The sequence below is a fragment of the Oncorhynchus tshawytscha genome, linkage group LG16 (genome assembly GCF_018296145.1).
Source record: "Oncorhynchus tshawytscha isolate Ot180627B linkage group LG16, Otsh_v2.0, whole genome shotgun sequence".
NCBI lineage: Eukaryota > Metazoa > Chordata > Actinopteri > Salmoniformes > Salmonidae > Oncorhynchus > Oncorhynchus tshawytscha.
In genome coordinates, this window is record NC_056444.1 from 34,091,662 (window position 1) to 34,110,123 (window position 18,462).

At 42.0% G+C, this 18,462-nt stretch overlaps 1 protein-coding gene across 2 annotated transcripts in view; it reads right to left on the reverse strand.

The window, feature by feature from the left end:
* Window positions 1-18,462, reverse strand: part of LOC112215607 (cadherin-18) — a 374,693-nt gene that overhangs the window by 51,544 nt on the left and 304,687 nt on the right. For both annotated transcript variants that reach the window (XM_024374771.2, XM_024374770.1), the window contains 2 exons: window positions 10,075-10,242; window positions 8,858-9,045 (listed from right to left, as the gene is read on the reverse strand). In XM_024374771.2, coding sequence (XP_024230539.1) covers window positions 8,858-9,045; window positions 10,075-10,242 — 356 coding nt within the window. The remainder of the gene's footprint in view (window positions 1-8,857; window positions 9,046-10,074; window positions 10,243-18,462) is intronic.

Below are 18,462 nucleotides of genomic sequence, written 5' to 3' on the forward strand. Positions count from 1 at the left end.
TCACAAGCTATAGAAGTGTTGTTACAAGGTAAGGGGTTCTTCTACAAAGAAGATCATTAGAAATCCCATGACATATTGTAAATAATACTGTAATAATCTCACATGGTTGCTGTCACAAACTCCACACAATTGTCACTGACTAGTTGCATATTAATTTCACAGCGAGCAAACAATTTCTGTACAGCATTCATCTGAATTCATTTTTATCATGTTTTTCCTCTGGCAAAACATTTTTATTGACATTTGTAAAATGGAATGGAAAAACACTTAAGTGTGAGGCCAAATACAGGAGCTGGACATGCAGATAAATGAAATGCCAATCTTTGCTGGGGTCTCGGGAGAGATAGGGTTAATACAGCTGTTCCCAAACTAGGGTATGCGACCCCAAGTTTCCAAGACCACAGTGTTCTCCATCATTGGGAAACGGAAAAAGTATGGAACTACCCAGACTCTGCACAGAGCTGGCCGTCCTACCAAACTGAGCAAACGGGCAAGGAGGACGTTGGTCAGAAAGGTGACCAAGGACCCAATCACTAGTGACAAAAAACACTTATTATACACTGTACTGGCAGGATAGAACAGTAGCCTCTGGTAAGACAAGGGGTGGCGGTCTATATACATTTGTAAACAACAGCTGTTGCACGATATCTAAGGAATGCTCAAGGTTAAATGAGTCAGGTTTGTAGGCCTCCTTGCTTGCACACACTTTTTCAGTTCTGTCCCACACCTGTCCTTCATGGTTGGGAGGGTGTTTTCTGCTTGCAAGCCTCCCCTTTTTTCCTCCATACATAATGATGGTCATTATGGCAAAACAGTTCTGTTTTTGTTTCATCAGACCAGAGGACTTTTCTCCAAAAAGTACCATCTTTGTCCCCATGTGCAGTTGCAGACCGTAGTATGTCTTTTTTATGACGGTTTTGGATCAGTGGCTTCTTCCTTGTTGAACGGCTTTTCACCTTGTTCTGTTTAGGACTCGTTTTACTGTGGATATAGATGCTTTGTACCTGTTTCCTCCAGCATCTTCACAAGGTCCTTTGCTGTTGTTCTGGGATTGATTTGCCCTTTTTGCACCAAAGTACATTCATCTCTAGGAGACAGAACGCTCCTCAATCTGAGCGGTATGATGGCTGCGTGGTCCGATGGTGTTTATACTTGCGTACTATTGTTTGTACAGATGAACGTGGTACCTTCAAGCGTTTGGAAATTGCTCCCAAGCATGAACCAGATTTGTGGAGGTCTACAATTTTTTTCTGAGATCTTGGCTGATTTATTTTGATTTTCCCATGATTTCAAGCAAAGAGGCACTGAGTTTGACGGTAGGCCTAGAAATACATCCACAGGTATACCTCCAATTGACTCAAATTATTTCAATTAGCCTATCAGAAGCTTCTAAAGCCATGACATCATTTTCTGGAATTTTCCGAGCTGTTTGAAGGCACAGTCAACTTAGTATATGTAAACTTCTGACCCACTGGAATTGTGATACAGTGAGTTATAAGTGAAATAATCTGTCTGTAAACAATTGTTGGAAAAATTACTTGTGTCATGAACAAAGTAGATGTCCTAATCGACTTGCCAACACTATAGTTTGTTAACAAGAAATATGTGGAGTGGTTAAAAAACAAGTTTCAATGACTCCAACCTAAGTGTATGTAAACTTTCGAATTCAACCGTATGTGAGAATGCTATTCATTGACTACAGCTCAGCTTTCAACACCATAGTGCCCTCAAAGCTCATCACTAAGTTAAGGACCCTGAGACTAAACACCTCCCTCTTCAACTGGATCCTGGACTCCCTGACGGGGCACCCCCAGTTGGTAAGGGTAAGGCTATTTTTTTGTGGTATTTTTCGTAAAACTGCATTGTTTGTTAAAACTTCTTAAGGCTAGGGGGCACTATTTTCACGTCCGGATGAAAAGTGTCTGCCTGCTACTCAGGCCGAGCTAGGGTATGCATATTATTAGTAGATGTGGATAGAAAACACCCTGAAGTTTCTTAAACTGTTTGAATGATGTCTGTGAGTATAACATAACTTATTTGGCAGGCAAAACCCCAAGGACAAACCATCCAGGAATTTCTTTTTTTGAGGTCACTCTCTTTTCAATGGTTTTTCAATGGAAATCTAGAAATCTAAGGCAGTTGCTTGCAGTTCCTATCACTTCCACTAGATGTCAACAGTCTTTAGAAATTGGTTAATGTTTTTCCATTGAGAAATGAAGAAGTAGGGCTGTCCAGAACGAGGATCGAGTGAAGTGTACTGCTGTGGTTGAGGCGTGCGACCTGAAATCACGCTCCACTTTGTTTTCCTCCGGTATTGAACACAGTTTATTCCGTCTTAAATTTAATCGATTATTTATGTTTAAAAATACCTGAAGTTGGAATAGGAAAGTTGTTTGAAATGTTTGGATCAAGTTTACAGGTAACTAGATCATGTGTAGTCATGTTGCGGGAGTTGGAACCGGTGTCTTTTCTGAATCATACGCGCCCCCAAAAAACATTTTGGATATATAACAACACAATTTATCGAACAAAAGGACCATTTGTGATGTTTAATGGACATAATGGAGTGCCGACAGAAGAATATCTTCAAAGGTAAGGCATGCATTATATGTTATTTCTGACTTTTGTGTTGTGCCTGGTGGGTTGAATTATGATTTTCATGTGTATGTTTGATGGGGTGCTATCCTTAGATAATAGCATGGTTTGCTGGTTTAACCTCTTGAAGCTGGGGGGCACTATTTTTTTTATTTTTAAATAACGTTCCCAAAGTAAACTGCCTATTTCTCAGGACCAGATGAATATGCATATAATTGACAGCTTAGGATATAAAACACTCTAAAGTTTCCAAAACTGTAAAAATATTGTCTGTGAGTATAACAGAACTGATATTGCAGGCGAAAGCCTGAGAAAAATCCAATCAGGAAGTGACTCTTATTTTGAAACCCTTGTCTTTCTATGCATCCCCATTGCCCATTGAAAGGGTTAACATCCAGATTCCTTTTTCTGTGGCTTCCCTAAGGTGTCTACAGCCTTTAGATGTAGTTTCAGGCCTTTATTTTGAAGAATAAGTGTAAACGTCCACATTGCGTAAGGGGTCAGTTGTTAGCTCGCAGTGTGATTTTTGCGCAAAACAGAGAGGTAGCCATTTTTCCTCTCGGTCCTGGTGAAAAGCCAACTGTCCCGGTTGATATATTATCGAATAGATATTTGAAAAACACCTTGAGGTTTGATTATAAAAAATGTTTGCCATGTTTCTGTTGATATTATGGATATAATTTGGAATTTTTTTCATTCTCTGTGGAATGGTACTGCTTGACCTACAGAAAGCCTTTGATACAGTTAACCACTGTCTCCTAATCTCCAAACTGGAGGCACTGGGGTTGAGCAGTATCCCTCTAGACTGGGTAAAGTCAGGAAGGGAGCAAGTAGTAGAGGTTAGTGGTTCAGTTGTGGCGTTCCGCAAGGGAGCGTGCTTGGGCCTCTGCTGTTTTTATTCTATATTAACAATATGGATGACTCTACACTTCTGGTGTCTCACAAAAGTAAAACTATGTTGGAGAGCATATTTAGCACAGAGGTTACTAACATTAGCAAATGGCTTGGAGATAATAAGCTATCTCTGCACTTAGGGAAAACTGAATTATTTTTGGATCCAGACCTAAATTGAGTAGGCCCTCTGAAATCAGTGTGGAATTAGGGTGCTGACGACTAAAACCTATGTTAGCTACTTGGGATGTAACCTTGATGGAAGTTTGGGAGGTGTGAGCATGGGCAATAAAGTGCTAGGAAGGTTAATGCCAGGATAAAAATTTAAAAAAGTCCAAGCTGCTTGATAAGGACTCCATGAAAGTGCTAGCTACTGCCCTCATTCAATGCCATTTTGACTATTATAGTACTTCCTGGGTTTGGGGCTTATCAAAGCTTATGAAGGTGTTGCTGATGTGTACTTACACAGGTTCAGGAGTAAAGCTGGGAAAGGTACTTTCTTGTAAACTGGAGCCTCAGAATGGAATGAGTTGCCTCTGCCCATAAAAACAACGTCCTCTCTGGGCAGCTTTAAAAAAAAAGTTAAAATATGTTTGATGTCTTCTGTGCCCATATGAATGACCCCTATGATGTAACTGGAATGATGAGATAGATGTCCTTCTTCTCTGTTTTTGTTTTATTTTTTCACTGCCATACTGTGTTCGATCTTGTCTAGCCATCTTGTCTCAAGAGGATCACAATAGAAATAAGTCCCAGACTTTATTGTGTGTTATCCTCGATGATTTTATTAATGTGCATGTATGGCTTTTTCAAGTTTTATGTGTGCTTGTTTTTTAAAATGGTCGAACTAATGAACTAAACTAAAAACTACCGACCGTATTATCTCCCTAGAAAAGTATCTTCGGTTATAGTCACAGCCTTGTATATCCCCCCTTAAGCCGACATCATGATGGCCCTCAAAGAACTACACTGTACTTTATGCAAACTGGAAACCACATATCCTGAGGCCACAGTTATTGTAGCTGGGAATTTTAACAAAGCACATTTGAGAAAAAGGCTGCCGAAGTTCTATCAACACATCGACTGTAGTATTCACGCTGCTAAAACACTCGACCATTGCTACTCCAACTTCTAGGATGCCAACAAGGCCCTCCCCCGCCCTCCTTTTGGCAAATCTGACCACAACTCCATTTTGGAGTAAATTACCTTTTAATTACGTCAGACCGAGGCTCTGCATCTGTCCTCATGCTCCTAGACCTCAGTGCTGCTTGTGATACCATTGATCACCACATTCTTTTGGAGAGTTTGGAAACCCAAATTGGTCTACACGGACAAGTTCTGGCCTGGTTTAGATCTTATCTGTCGGAAAGATATCAGTTTGTCTCTGTGAATGGTTTGTCCTCTGACAAATCAACTGTAAATTCCGGTGTTCCTCAAGGTTCCGTTTTAGGACCACTATTGTTTTCACGATATATTTTACCTCTTGGGGATGTCATTCGAAAACATAATGTTAACTTTCACTGCTATGCAGATGACATACAGCTGTACATTTCAATGAAACATGGTGAAGCCCCAAAATTGCCCTCGCTAGAAGCCTGTGTTTCAGACATAAGGAAGTGGATGGCTGCAAACGTTCTACTTTTAAACTCGGACAAAACAGAGATGCTTGTTCTAGGTCCCAAGAAACAAAGAGATCTTCTGTTGAATCTGACAATTAATCTTGATGGTTGTACAGTCGTCTCAAATAAAACTGGGAAGGACCTCGGCGCTACTCTGCACCCTGATCTCTCTTTTGACGAACATATCAAGACTGTTTCAAGGACAGCTTTTTTCCATCTACGTATTCTATTGCAAAAATTGGAAACTTTCTGTCCAAAAAGAATGCAGAAAAATTATTCCATACTTTTGTTACTTCTAGGTTAGACTACTGCTCTACTTTCCGGCTACCCGGATAAAGCACAAAATAAACTTCAGTTAGTGCTAAATAGCTGCTAGAATCCTGACTAGAAACAAAAGATTTGATCATATTACTCTAGTGCTAGCCTCCCTACACTGGCTTCCTGTTAAAGCAAGGGCTGATTTCAAGATTTTACTGCTAAACTACAAACCATTACATGGGCTTGCTCCTACCTATCTTTCTGATTTGGTCCTGCCGTACATACCTATACGTACGCTACGGTCACAAGACGCAGGCCTCCTAATTTTCCCTAGAATTTCTAAGCAAACAGCTGGAGGCAGGGCTTTCTCCTATACAGCTCCATTTTTATGGAATGGTCTGTCTACCCATGTGAGAGACGCAGACTCGGTCTCAACCTTTAATTAAGTCTTTACTGAAGACTCATCTCTTTCAATAGGTCATATGATTGAGTGTAGTCTGGCCCAGGAGTGTGGAGGAGAACAGAAAGGCTCTGGAGACTAGTCAAGGATCATATCACCTCTACCTTACCTGTCATCCAAGACGCATTTGCTTACTGCCCCAATAGATCCACAGTGATCGCACTGCACACTGCCCTATCCCATCTGGACGAGAGGAATACTTAAGTAAGAATGCTGTTCATTGACTATAGCTCAGCATTCAACACCATAGTACCCTCCAAGCTCTTCATTAAGCTCAAGGCCCTGGGTCTGAACCCCGCCCAGTGCAACTGGGTCCTGGACATCCTAACGGGCCACCCATAGGTGGTGAAGGCAGGAAACAACACCTCCACTTCGCTGATCCTTAACACTGGGGCCCAACAAGGGTGTGTGCTCAGCCCACTGCTGTACTCCCTGTTCACCCATGACTTCATTGGCCAAGCACGCCTCCAACTCAATCATCAAGTTTGCAGATAACACAACAGTAGTAGACCTGATTACCAAAAATGACGAGATAGCCTACAGGGAGGAGGTAAGGGATCTGGAATTGTGGTGTCAGGAAAACAACCTGTCACTCAACGTCAACAAAACAAAGGAGATGATAGTGGACTTCAGGAAACAGCAGAGGGAGCACTCCCTTATCCACATCGATGGGACCGCAGTGGAGAAGGTGGAAAGCTTCAAGTTTCTCGGCATACACATCACTGAAAAATGAAATGGTCCACCCACACAGACAGTGTGGTGAAGAAGACAGCAACAGCGCCTCATCAACCTCAGGAGGCTGAATACATTTGACTTGGTACCTAAAACCCTGACAAACTTTTACAGATGTAAAATTCAGAGCATCCTGTCAGGCTGTATCTGAAGAACTTTGCTTGGCATGTAAAACCCTCACAAACTTTTATAGATGCACAATTGAGAGCATCCTGTATCACCGCCTGGTATAGCAGCTGCACCGCACGCAACCGCAAGGCTCTCCAGAGGGTGGTGCGGTCAGCCTAAAGCATCACCGGGGCCAAACTACCTGTCCTCCAGGACACCTAGAGCACTCAATGTCACAAGAAGGTCGAAAAGATAATCAAGGCCAACAACCACCCGAGCCACTGCCTGTTCACCCTGGTATCATCCAGGGTAGCTACTGCCCCATCAAAGCTGGGACAGAAAGACTGAAAAACAGCTTCTATCTCAATGCCATCAGACTGTTAAACATTAGAGGCTTTTTCCTATATACATAGACTTGAAATCACTAGTCACTTTAACAATGTTTACATATTTTGCATTTCTCATCTCATATGTATACAATGTATTTTATTGTATTCTACTGTATCATAGTCTATGCCTCTCTGACATTGCTCATCCATATACTTAGTTCCATTCCTTTACTTAGATTTGTGTGTATTGGGTATTATGTTGTGAAATTGTTAGATATTACTTGTTAGATATTACTGCACTGTCGGAGCTAAAAACACAAGCATTTCGCTAAACCCGCAACAACCTCTGCTAAACACGTGTATGTGACTGATCAAATTTTATTTTTATTTTGAAGATATGGGATCAGAGAATAACAATGTTCTATTTCACACCAAGGTTTGGTGGTTATCGAGGGGGGGGGGTTGGAAAGATTTTTTGCATTGAAAGTGGATCTATTGTCATTCAAAATGGATGTGAAAAAACGGACTTGGTGTCGGACTTGTGTCTCCATGCCTCTGTAACAGACATATTTGGGAAATTGAACCAAAGCATGCAGGGATAATACAAAAACATTCTACAGATGAGTGACCGAATCAGTGGATTCAGAGGAAATAATAATTATTGGATAGAGTCTTCCAAAAGTGAACCATGTCCCCTTTCCGTGGCTGTGCATGTTTATTGACAGAAAACAGTATCATTAAGTGTCCCACACAACTGATGACTTCTCACCTCTAACGCTCAGAGGAGCAGTTTGGGACATACTTCCCAATTTGTTTGACTGTGATCCTGGCTCAGTTGACATGCCGGTAAGCAAAATCGTGAAGTGGGCACGACAAAGCCTATTCCCCCTCAGGAAACGAAAAAGATTTGGCATGGGTCCTGAGATCTACAGCTGCAACATCAAGAGCATCTTGACCGGTTGCATCACTGCCTGGTACGGCAATTGCTCGGCCTCCAACCTTTTTTTCGCACTATTGGTTAGAGCCTGTAAGTAAGCATTTCACTGTAACGTCTACACTTGTTGTATTCGGCGCACATGACAAATAAACGTTGATTTGATTTGAATCAAACAGCTGATCGAATGCATTCAAATTATGTGCGACTGTCGACCACGCCCCCTGACTTTGAGAAGTTCTGACGTAACATGCATCAAGCACACCGATCTCATTAGTGGTGGTGAGACAAGATACTGTACATTATGTCAGACTAATTTGCAAATTGACTGTCATAGCCCAACATTTAAAGTCTGTGATGGTGAGTTGAGAAAACAATCAGAAATACTGTTAATGTTTTTCAATTTTCAAAGTTAACATTGGCTATTAATTACATAATTGTTTCAACATGGTTGGGGTCACGACAATTTTCCGATATCAAAATGGGGTCGTAGGCCAAAAACGTTTGGGAACCCCTGAGTTAATACAATGTTTTTACTAAAATAATAACAGTGTTATTACACAGGAATAGAGAGCAATATCATTGTTTTCCTAAAGTTTGCATTTGCAAAATATGTCACATGGATTTTTACAATGGTAGAAACTCTCTCCAACCAATGCTTACAACAATTGTATGCTTTTAAATCCATGACGGGGAGTGTGCAAGTACACACTTCTGGAAAAAGAGTGCCTTAAGCACAACTTTATCATGTACCTTCATGAAGTTGATTATTCCCTCCCTGTTGTCCCTGTTACTGTTTCATTCATTAATTCATTTACTCTGTTATGTACCTTCTTGAGATGTATTATTCCTTCCCTAGAGTGCCTGTCATTGTTAATTAATTCATTTATTCTTTAATGAATTAATGAATTTATTCATTCACTCTGTATACCTTCTTGAGGCTGATGATTCCCTCTCTGGTGTCTCTGTCTGTGGCGATGGAGAACATGGCTGCTCCTTCTGAGTTGATGATGCTGTACTTGATCGCTGCATTTACGCCAAGGTCCTCATCATTGGCTTTAATCTTTCCTACTGGCTTGCCCACCTGGGCTGATTCAGGGACGTACAACTGGTAATTTTCTGTGGATCATGAACATAACAAAACAGACATTGTTTGCATCTCAAATGGCACCATATTCCTTAGAGTGTACTAAATAGGGAATAGGGTGGCATTTGGGACAAAGGCTAAGAAACAGCTTAGCATCACTAGTTGGTGCCATATTTTGGGTGGATTTTCCAAATGATGATGTATTTTACCTGTGTCACCCTGATTTGACTTCACAGAATGGAATTGTTACTAAATACCTTTTGATATCAAGTCAGATTGCTTGAATCAACATTTAGAGCTACAATGTGTCTGAGGGCACTTGAATAGAATTTACTTTAACTTGGACTCTAAAAGAGATGTGATTATTGAACTATAATTTTACAGTATTGATGTTCAGTGTTCTTACATATTTATTCAGCCAGCATGGCATTTGATGAGATAGATTTTGAGATCAAATGTCATATCAATATATGATTATTATTACATAGGATAGATAATAAATATATATAAAATCAGGATTCACAATTGGTAAGGTTTTACTCAATGCTATACTCATCACACTAATGTATGTTGAACATCTGTTAATTATTAAGGATTGGGCTCCTGACAGTCAATTAAAGCTGTTTAGTTTTTCTGTAATTAAGTTCAATCCATTTGAGTGAGGAGGAGTGTATTTTGATTCTTTAATAGATATATGAGAAATCTCCATTTGTAATTGGCCTGCTAAAAATACTCTCAAATTGACATTGTGCCAGTCACGTGACATATCTGAGAAGCACTGCTGTTTATTAAACAAAGGAATTAGTATTTAGCAGAAATAGACATTTCTTAGATATTTCTTAGATACTGTAAAGCCATTTTTAAAACCACGTTCCAAGTGATATGGAAAAACTGGGCAACGTTCTGTAAATGGTGTGAAATGTTGCTGACATAAATTCTATGAATAAAACTGACGTGATTCCTTATTCCACATGTCAGAGACGTATCTTATGTTCTTTCTCTCTGAACACTCTACAACGTTTGACTGCTGAAGGCAACCCTGGTGTCTATACAGTACTCACTTTGCGGGAACTTGGGTGGGTTGTCGTTGACGTCGGTGAGGGTGATGTTGATGGTGGTGGATCCAGAGAGTCCTCCAACCGATCCTGCCATGTCTTTGGCTTGAATGACTACAGCATAGTGTTCCCTCGCCTCCCGGTCCATGTTGGCTAAGGCAGTCCTGATGACTCCTGGACAGGGGGAGAAGAATATAAATAATAGAAGAGTACCAATGTTACTACACTCTTAAAAATAAAGGTGGAAGTTGGAAACAAATAAGTTTCTTGAGAACTATTCCATAGGGGAACCATTTTAGTCTCTCTGAAGAACCATAAATGGGATGGTTCTTTGAATGACCACACAGAAATCCAGAAATATTTCAGCCCTTGAGGATCTGAATTGAATAGCCTTGCTGTAGGTTTTTAACCCATTCAAATGAATTTTAGAGTTAGCAGTACTACCCATGACTGTGTTTCCTGGTGATGGAGACATGGTTGTTATATTCTTTGAGCCTTCACCAAGTGAGGTTCTAGGTGAATATGTTGTCATTAAAATGTAATTATTTAAGACAATACAAGACCTGTGTGGTTCAGTTGGTAGAGCATGGAGTTTCCATCACCAGAGTTGTGGGATTGATTACCACAGGGGACCAGTATGAACATGTATGCACTCACTACTGTCATATGTTCTAGTGTCTACCAAATTACAACATATTTTTTTACATGTTTCATAAGGCCTTCTTTCGAGGGTCTAGTTTTACCCTAATACAGTGAGCTGAAACTCATAGTTTACAGGTCTCATCAGGCCTGCAAGTCACATGATGCTGGCTTGCAAAGTGATGTGTAATTTCTATTGGAATCGAGACAGAATGGGGATTTCCATCATTTTGAATTTGTATTCACCCGCAACCTGTATTCAGAATGACTGTCAGGGTTGGGAAGACTTAGATATGAGACTACCTTAACCCATTCACATCCTTGTACTATACGGTGCCTTCAGAAAGTATTCAGACCCCAACACTTTTTCCACATTTCCTTAAGTTCCAGCCTTCTAAAATGTGTTCAATAAAACGTCCTCAGCAATCTACACACAATACCCATAATGACAAAGCAAAATAAATGGAAATACCTTACTTACATGAGTATTCAGACCCTTTGCTATGAGACTCGAAATTGAGCTCAGGTCCATCCTGTTTCCATTGATCGTCCTTGAGATGTTTGTAAAATTTGATTGGAGTCCACCTGTGGTAAATTCAATTGATTGGACATGATTTGGAAAGTCACACACCTGCCTACATAACGCCCTACAGTTGACAGTGCATGTCAGAGCAAAAACCAAGCCATGAGGTTGGAGAAATTGTCTATAGAGCTCAAAGACAGGTTGTGTCGGGACACAGATCTGGAGAAGAGTACCAAAACATATCTGCAGCATTGACGGTCCACAAGAACACAGTGGCCTCCATCATTCTTAAACGGAAGAAGTATTGAACCACCAAGATTCTTCATAGAGCTGGCCACCCGACCAAACTGAGCAATCGGAGGAGAAGGGCCTTGGCCAGGGAGGTCACCAAGAACCCGATGGTCACTCTGACAGAGATCCAGAGTCCCTCTGTAGAGATCGGAAAACCTTCCAGAAGGACAACCACCTCTGCAGCACTCCACCAATCAGGCTTTTGTGGTAGATTGGCCAGACAGAAGCCACTCCTCAGTAAAAGGCACATGACAGCCCGTTTGGAGTTTGCCAAAAAGCACCTAAAGACTCTCAGACCATGAGAAACAAGATTCTTTGGTCCGATGAAACCAAGATTGAACTCTTTGGCCTTAATGCCAAGCATCACGTCTGGAGTAAGCCTGGCATTATCCCTATGATGAAGCATGGTGGTGGCTGTGCAACAACGCTCCTCATCCAACCTGACAAAGCTTGAGGGGATCTGCAGAGAAGAATGAAACTCCCCAAATACAGGTATACCAAGCTTTTAACGTCATACCCAAGAAGACTCGAGGCTGTAATTGCTGCCAAAGATGTCTCAACAAAAGTCAAGGTCTGAATACTCATGTAATATTTCAGTTTTTTATATTTAATAAATTAGAAAAAATAGAATGGAAAAAGTCAAAGGGTCTGAATTCTTTCCAAAGGCACTATATTTAGGGCAATATCAAAATGCGCCATTGAACAAATTCGGTTTTGGTGTGAATTAAATTTGGTGCCAGCAGAGTACAAGTGTCTAGACAGGCCACATTGACATTTTAAGATTGACACAGAAAGTATGATGATAATAACAATCAAAGTTGGGATTTTGAGAAAATGTTCAAATATCATTACAATAATTTCAACATATGTATTTTGAAATACATTTCAGAATTAAATAGTTTAACGAAATATAGCATTGTTATTTGACTTGTTCTATGCTCAAATATGCCAAATGTCTGATTAATCTGGTTGTTGTTTTTGAAGTGTTTAGTACTACATGTGTACAAACACACCACAGACACACGCGGGTGTGTGTTGATTTCTGTGATATGTGTGTACACACACGTGTGCTTGTGGGAGAGAAAGATGGAGAATGCAGTAGCTGGCCTCACTTGCCATTGACATATTAGATTTGCTTATGCTGTACACAAATCAAATCATATTTTATTGACCACATACACATATATAGTAGATGTTATTGCGGGTGTAGGGAAATGCTTGTGTTCCTAGGTCCAACAGTGTAGTAGTATCTAACAATTCACAACAATACAGACAAATCTAATAGTAAAATAATGTATTTAAGAAATGTTTATAAATTAGGTGTAGCATTGTTGGAGTAGGAATGACTAAAATACAGTAGAATAGAGGATATACATATGAAATGAATAAAGCGGTATGTAAACATTATTAAAGTGATTTGTGTTCCATTATTAAAGTGGCCAGTGATTCCAAGTCTATGTATATAGGGCAGCAGCCTCTAAGGTGCAGGGTTACATAATCGGGTGGAAGCCGGCTAGTTATGGCCTCGAGATAGAAGCTTTTTTTCAGTCTCTCGGTCCCAGCTTTTAATGCACCTGTACTGACATTGCCTTTTAGATGATAACGGGATGAACAGGCCGTGGCTCGGGTGGTTGATGTCTTTGATGATCTTTTTGTCCTTCCTGTGACATCGGGTGCTGTAGGTGTCCCGAGGACAGGTAGTTTGCCTCCGGTGATGCGTTGGGCAGACCGCACCACTCTTTGGCAAGCCCTTGTGGTTGCAGAAGGTGCAGTTGCCGTACCAGGCAATGATACAGCCCAACAGGATGCTCTCAATTGTGCATCTGTAAAAGTTTTAGTGGTCAAGACACATTTCTTCAGTCTCCTGAGAAAGAAGAGGCGCTGTTGCACATTCTCCTCCACACTGTCTGTGTGGGTAGACCATTTCCGATCATCAGTGATGTGTACGCCGAGGAACTTGAAGCTTTCCACCTTCTCCACTGCGGTCCTGTCGATGTGGATAGGGTCATGCACCCTATGCTATTTCCTGAAGTCCACGATCAGTTGCTTTGTTTTGTTGATGTTAATTTCCTGGCACCACTCAAACAGGGCCCTCACCTCCCCTCTGTCTCGTCATTGTTGGTAATCAGTCTCCAAACTTGACGAGTGGCCACACAGTCATGGGTGAACAGGAATTGGGCTGAGCATGCACCATTGTGGGGCCCATGTGTTGAGGATAAGCAAATTGGAGGTGTTGTTTCCTACCTTCGCCACCTGGGGGCGGCCCTTCAGGAAGTCCAGGACCCAATTGCACAGGGCTAACGTTCCGACCCAGGGCCCCAGGCTTAATGATGAGCTTTGAGTGTACTATGGTGTTGAATGCTGAGCTATGTATGGGTATGTTACAGTCCCTGATGTCTCTCTGGATGGAGCTCCTAGCCTTGAGCTTGTCCACTTTTTTGTCCAGGGACAGAACATTAGCGAGTAATATACTTGGAAACGGTGGATGGTGTACACGCCTAGAAGTCCACTCCGAACACCTCTTTTTCACCGGCGGCGTCTTGGATCAGCCTCTGAGATGAGTTCAATTGCTCCAGGGGATACGAACATGCTGGTGAGTTACCGACATTCTGATATCCAAAGGTTATTTCTGGCTGTTTGTAATAACACAAAAAACTGTTCTGGGATAATGATGTAAGAAATATATATATGCCTTGATGACAGCTTTGAGGAATATCATGACAAGGGTTTAACTCATTACTGGAGCAATTCCACGAACCATCTATTGGGCAGCAAGCCACAATGAAAACCTCCAGGATGCTCTGTAACCCCGCCACCAGTGGTGCTTTTCCCCAGCCTACCCCGGCTTCCAGAGAACCGCGTTTACCTCCTCCGGATCGCTATGTTGGGGAGCCTGGGACCTCCCAGACGTTTCTCTCCCAGTGCTACCTCATCTTTGAGCTGCAGTCCTCTTCATATCCTTCAGATCATTCGAAGGTAGCATATCTCATAATACTGATGTCTGGAAGGGTGCTTGCCTGGGCTACGGCTGTGTGGGAGCAACAATCCACCACTTGCCTTCGTCTGGAGGATTTCATAGCAGACTTGAGGAAGGTGTTCAATTCTCTGGTGTCCGGTAGAGAGGCGGCTCAGAAGCTACTTCAACTTCATCAAGACTTCCGTAGTGTGGCAGACTATGATGTCGGCTTTCGCACGTTGGCCTGCAACCCGGAGTCCCTGGTTGACACCTTCCTTTATGGTTAACCTGTCTTGGACTGGGGTAAAAACAGCCATGGACACAAGCTAAACACCTTCTTCGCCTGCTTTGAGGATAACACAATGCAGGTTCATCAGCAGGTACGAGTACGCTGGTAGGCCATACTAGAAGTCTCCAAACTCGTATTACTCGTACTCCTCTCCATGCTATCCTGCTGTGGGGTCAAAATCTCTCCCGGTGCTCATTGACTCTGGGGCTGACAAGAGCTTCATGGATGCTACCCTGGTATCTGAGCTGGGTATCTCCACACAACTCCTCTCTATTCCCATTGACACCAGAGCATTGGATGGACACTCAATTGGCAGGGTCATTCACAGTACGGTTCTCATTAACCTGCAAGTGTTGGGCAATCACAGTGAGTCCATACAGTTTCTACTAATTGAATCTCCTCAATTTCCTGTGGTTTTGGTATTTTCATGGCTCCAGAAGTAAAATTCTACCTTAGTAAAAGTATGAAAATATTTCAAATTCCTTATTTTTATTTTTTTATGGAACGCAAACAAAGCATGTAGGTTTAGTGAGTCTGTCAGATCAGAGGCAGTAGTGATCAGGGTGGTTCGGTTGATAATGCATGAATTTGACTATTTTCCTGTCCTGCTAAGCATTCAAAATGTAAAGAATACTTTTGGGTGTCAAGGAAAATGTAGGCAGTAAGAAGTACAATGTTTTCTTAAAGACTGTAGTGAGGTAAAAGTACTTAAGTAGTACTTTAAAGTATTTTTACTTCAAGTACTTTACACCACTGCCCAGGACGTCCTCCTGCGGGCTTGGTAAAAGCCTTAGATCTCTCCACTGTTCCTGCGGAGTACCAGGACCTCTGAGAAGTCCTGATACTAACCAATACTCCTGCAGTGTTCAAGGCCCTGTTCAACCATGTGCTCCTTGACATGTTAAAATGGTTTGTGTTTGTCTACCTCGACGACATCCTTGCCTTTTCCCGTTCGGCTCAAGAGCAAGTCCTCCAGCACCTCCTGGAGAACCAGCTGTTTGTCAATGTGGAGAAATATGAATTCCATCGCCAAACTACCTCCTTTTAGGGATACGTCATTGCTGCAGGGAACGTTCAGATGGATCCTGGCCAAGTGAGAGTGGTGGTGGATTGGCCCCAACCCATATCTAGAGCGCAGCTTAGAAGATTCCTGGGATTTGCACACTTTTACCATTGCTTCATTCGGTGTTACAGCACCCTGGCTTCCCCCCTCTCTGCACTCACCTCTCCCAAGGTTCCGTTCAAGTAGTCCCCAGCTGCTGACCGGGCATTTGTGGATCTTTCACCGCTGCCCCTATCCTAATCCATCCGGACCCGTCCCATCAGTTCGTGGTGGAGGTCAATGCATCTAATGTTGGGCCGTTCTGTCCCAACGTTCTGCCCAGGACCAAAAGTTGCATCCCTGCCCTTAACATCCCATTGCCATAATCCCGCTGAGAGGAACTATGATGTTGGTAATCGGGAACTTCTCGCAGTCAAGATGGCCCTGGAGGAGTGGAGGCATTGGCTTGACCCATTCTTAGTGTGGACCGGCAATAAGAATTTAGAATATCTTTGCACCGCCAAATGCTCCAACTCAAGGCAGGCTCGTTGGGCTCTGTTATTCACTCAGCTCCATTTTACAATCTCCTACCGCCTCTGGGTCCAATAATGTTAAGCCTGATACCCTTTCTCACCTGTATAGTTCTATGGCTACACCCTCTGACCAAGAGACCATCCTCCCTCCGTCTTGCAGCTACACTTGTCTTGGATATCGAGAGCCTGGTCCGCAAGGCGCAGTGTTCCCAGGGGGGCAACTGTCTCTGATTCGGCCAGGTTCCCGGTCCTGGAATAGGCTTATTCCGCTAAACTTACCTGTCATCCTTGCTCCCATCAGACATTGACTTTCATTCAACAATGTTTTTGGTGTAAAACCATGGTTTCTGATGTCTCCGCATTTGTCGCCGCCTGCACTGTGTACGGGCAGAACAATACTCAGCGGCAAGCTCCTGCTGGCCTCCTTCAACCACTCCCTGTTCCTCACCACCCCAGGTCCCTGGATTTTGTCACTGGTCTCCTCCCATCAGATGGAAACACCACCATCCTTACGGTTGTGGATAGGTTTTCCAAAGCCACACGTTTCATTCCCCTTTTCAAGTTAAATATTTATAATAGTGTAGTTTGATTTTCGCACTCTGCAATTTCACCGGATGTTGGCCAGGTAGCATCCCACCTGGCCAACATCCGGTGAAATTGCAGAGTGCGAAATTCAAACTACACTATTATAAATATTTAACTTTCATAAATTCTAAAGTGTAATACATCAAAATAAAGCGTAACTTCTTGTTATTCCAGCCACTGTGTCAGATTTCAAAAAGGCTTTATGGCGAAAGCAGACCATGCGATTATCTGAGGACAGCGCCCCGCACACAAACACATGAAAAACATATTTCAACCACGCAGGTGCGACACAAAAGTCAGAAATAGCGATATAAAAAATGCCTTACCTTTGATGATCTTTTTCTGCTGGCACTCCAAAAGGTCCCAGTTACATCACAAATGGTCCTTTTGTTCGATAATGTCCTTCTTTATAGCCATAAAAACTCAGTTTAGCTGGAGCGCTTCAGTCAATAATCCATCCATTTTCCCTCCATCTAAATGCATACAAAATGAATCCCAAACGTTACTAATAAACTTTTCCAAACAAGTCAAAAAACGTTTATAATCAAACCTTAAGTACCCTTATACGTAAATAAACAATAACATTTAAGATGGAGAATTGTTATTGTCTTTACCGGCGAAAAATACCAACGAACGTACTCTCTTCCATGCACTTGAAAACACTACAGCCAAAATGGGAGCCACCTAGAAAAACTACAATTTTTGGCAACTTTTTCTGAAAACCAGCCTGAAACTCTTTCTAAAGACTGTTGACATCTAGTGGAAGCCCTAGGAACTGCAATCTGGGAGGACTTGGCCTTGAATAATTAAAGTGATAGTCATTGAAAATGGAGGTAGGCTGAAATATATTATTCTCTGGGTTTCGCCTGCCATATCAGTTCTGTTATACTCACAGACATTTTTAGTAACTTTAGAGTGTTTTCTATCCAAATCTACCAATTATATGCATATCCTAGCTTCTGTGCCTGAGTAACAGGCAGTTTACTTTGGAAACGCTTTTCATTCAGACGTGAAAATACTGCCCCCTACCCAAGAGAGGTTAAAACCTGTTGAGGCTAGGGGGCAGCATTTTCACTTTTGGATGAAAGGTGTGCCCAGAGTAAACGGCCTCATACTCTTTCCCAGATGGGAATATATGCATAGTATTATTACTGGTGGATAGAAAACACTCTGAAGTTTCTAAAACTGTTTGAATTATGTATGTGAGTATAACAGAACTCATATGGCAGACAAAAACCTGAGAAGAAATCCAAACAGGAAGTGAGAACACAATTTAGAAAACAGTGCCATTGGATGTCCACCTTAGATATGGATGAGAATGCACTTCCTAGGGCTTCCACAAGATGTCAGTCACCGTCTTTGGATTCTGGTTGTATGATTCTACTATAAAGGTGGGGCTCATAATAGCTCTTTGAGTGAGTGGTCTGGTAGAAAGCCTCGGTTTCAATACCTGCGGTCACGAGAGTGTTCTTGCGTTCCTATGCTTTTCTTCGGACAATGAAATTCTCCGGTTGGAACCTTATTGCTGATTAATGT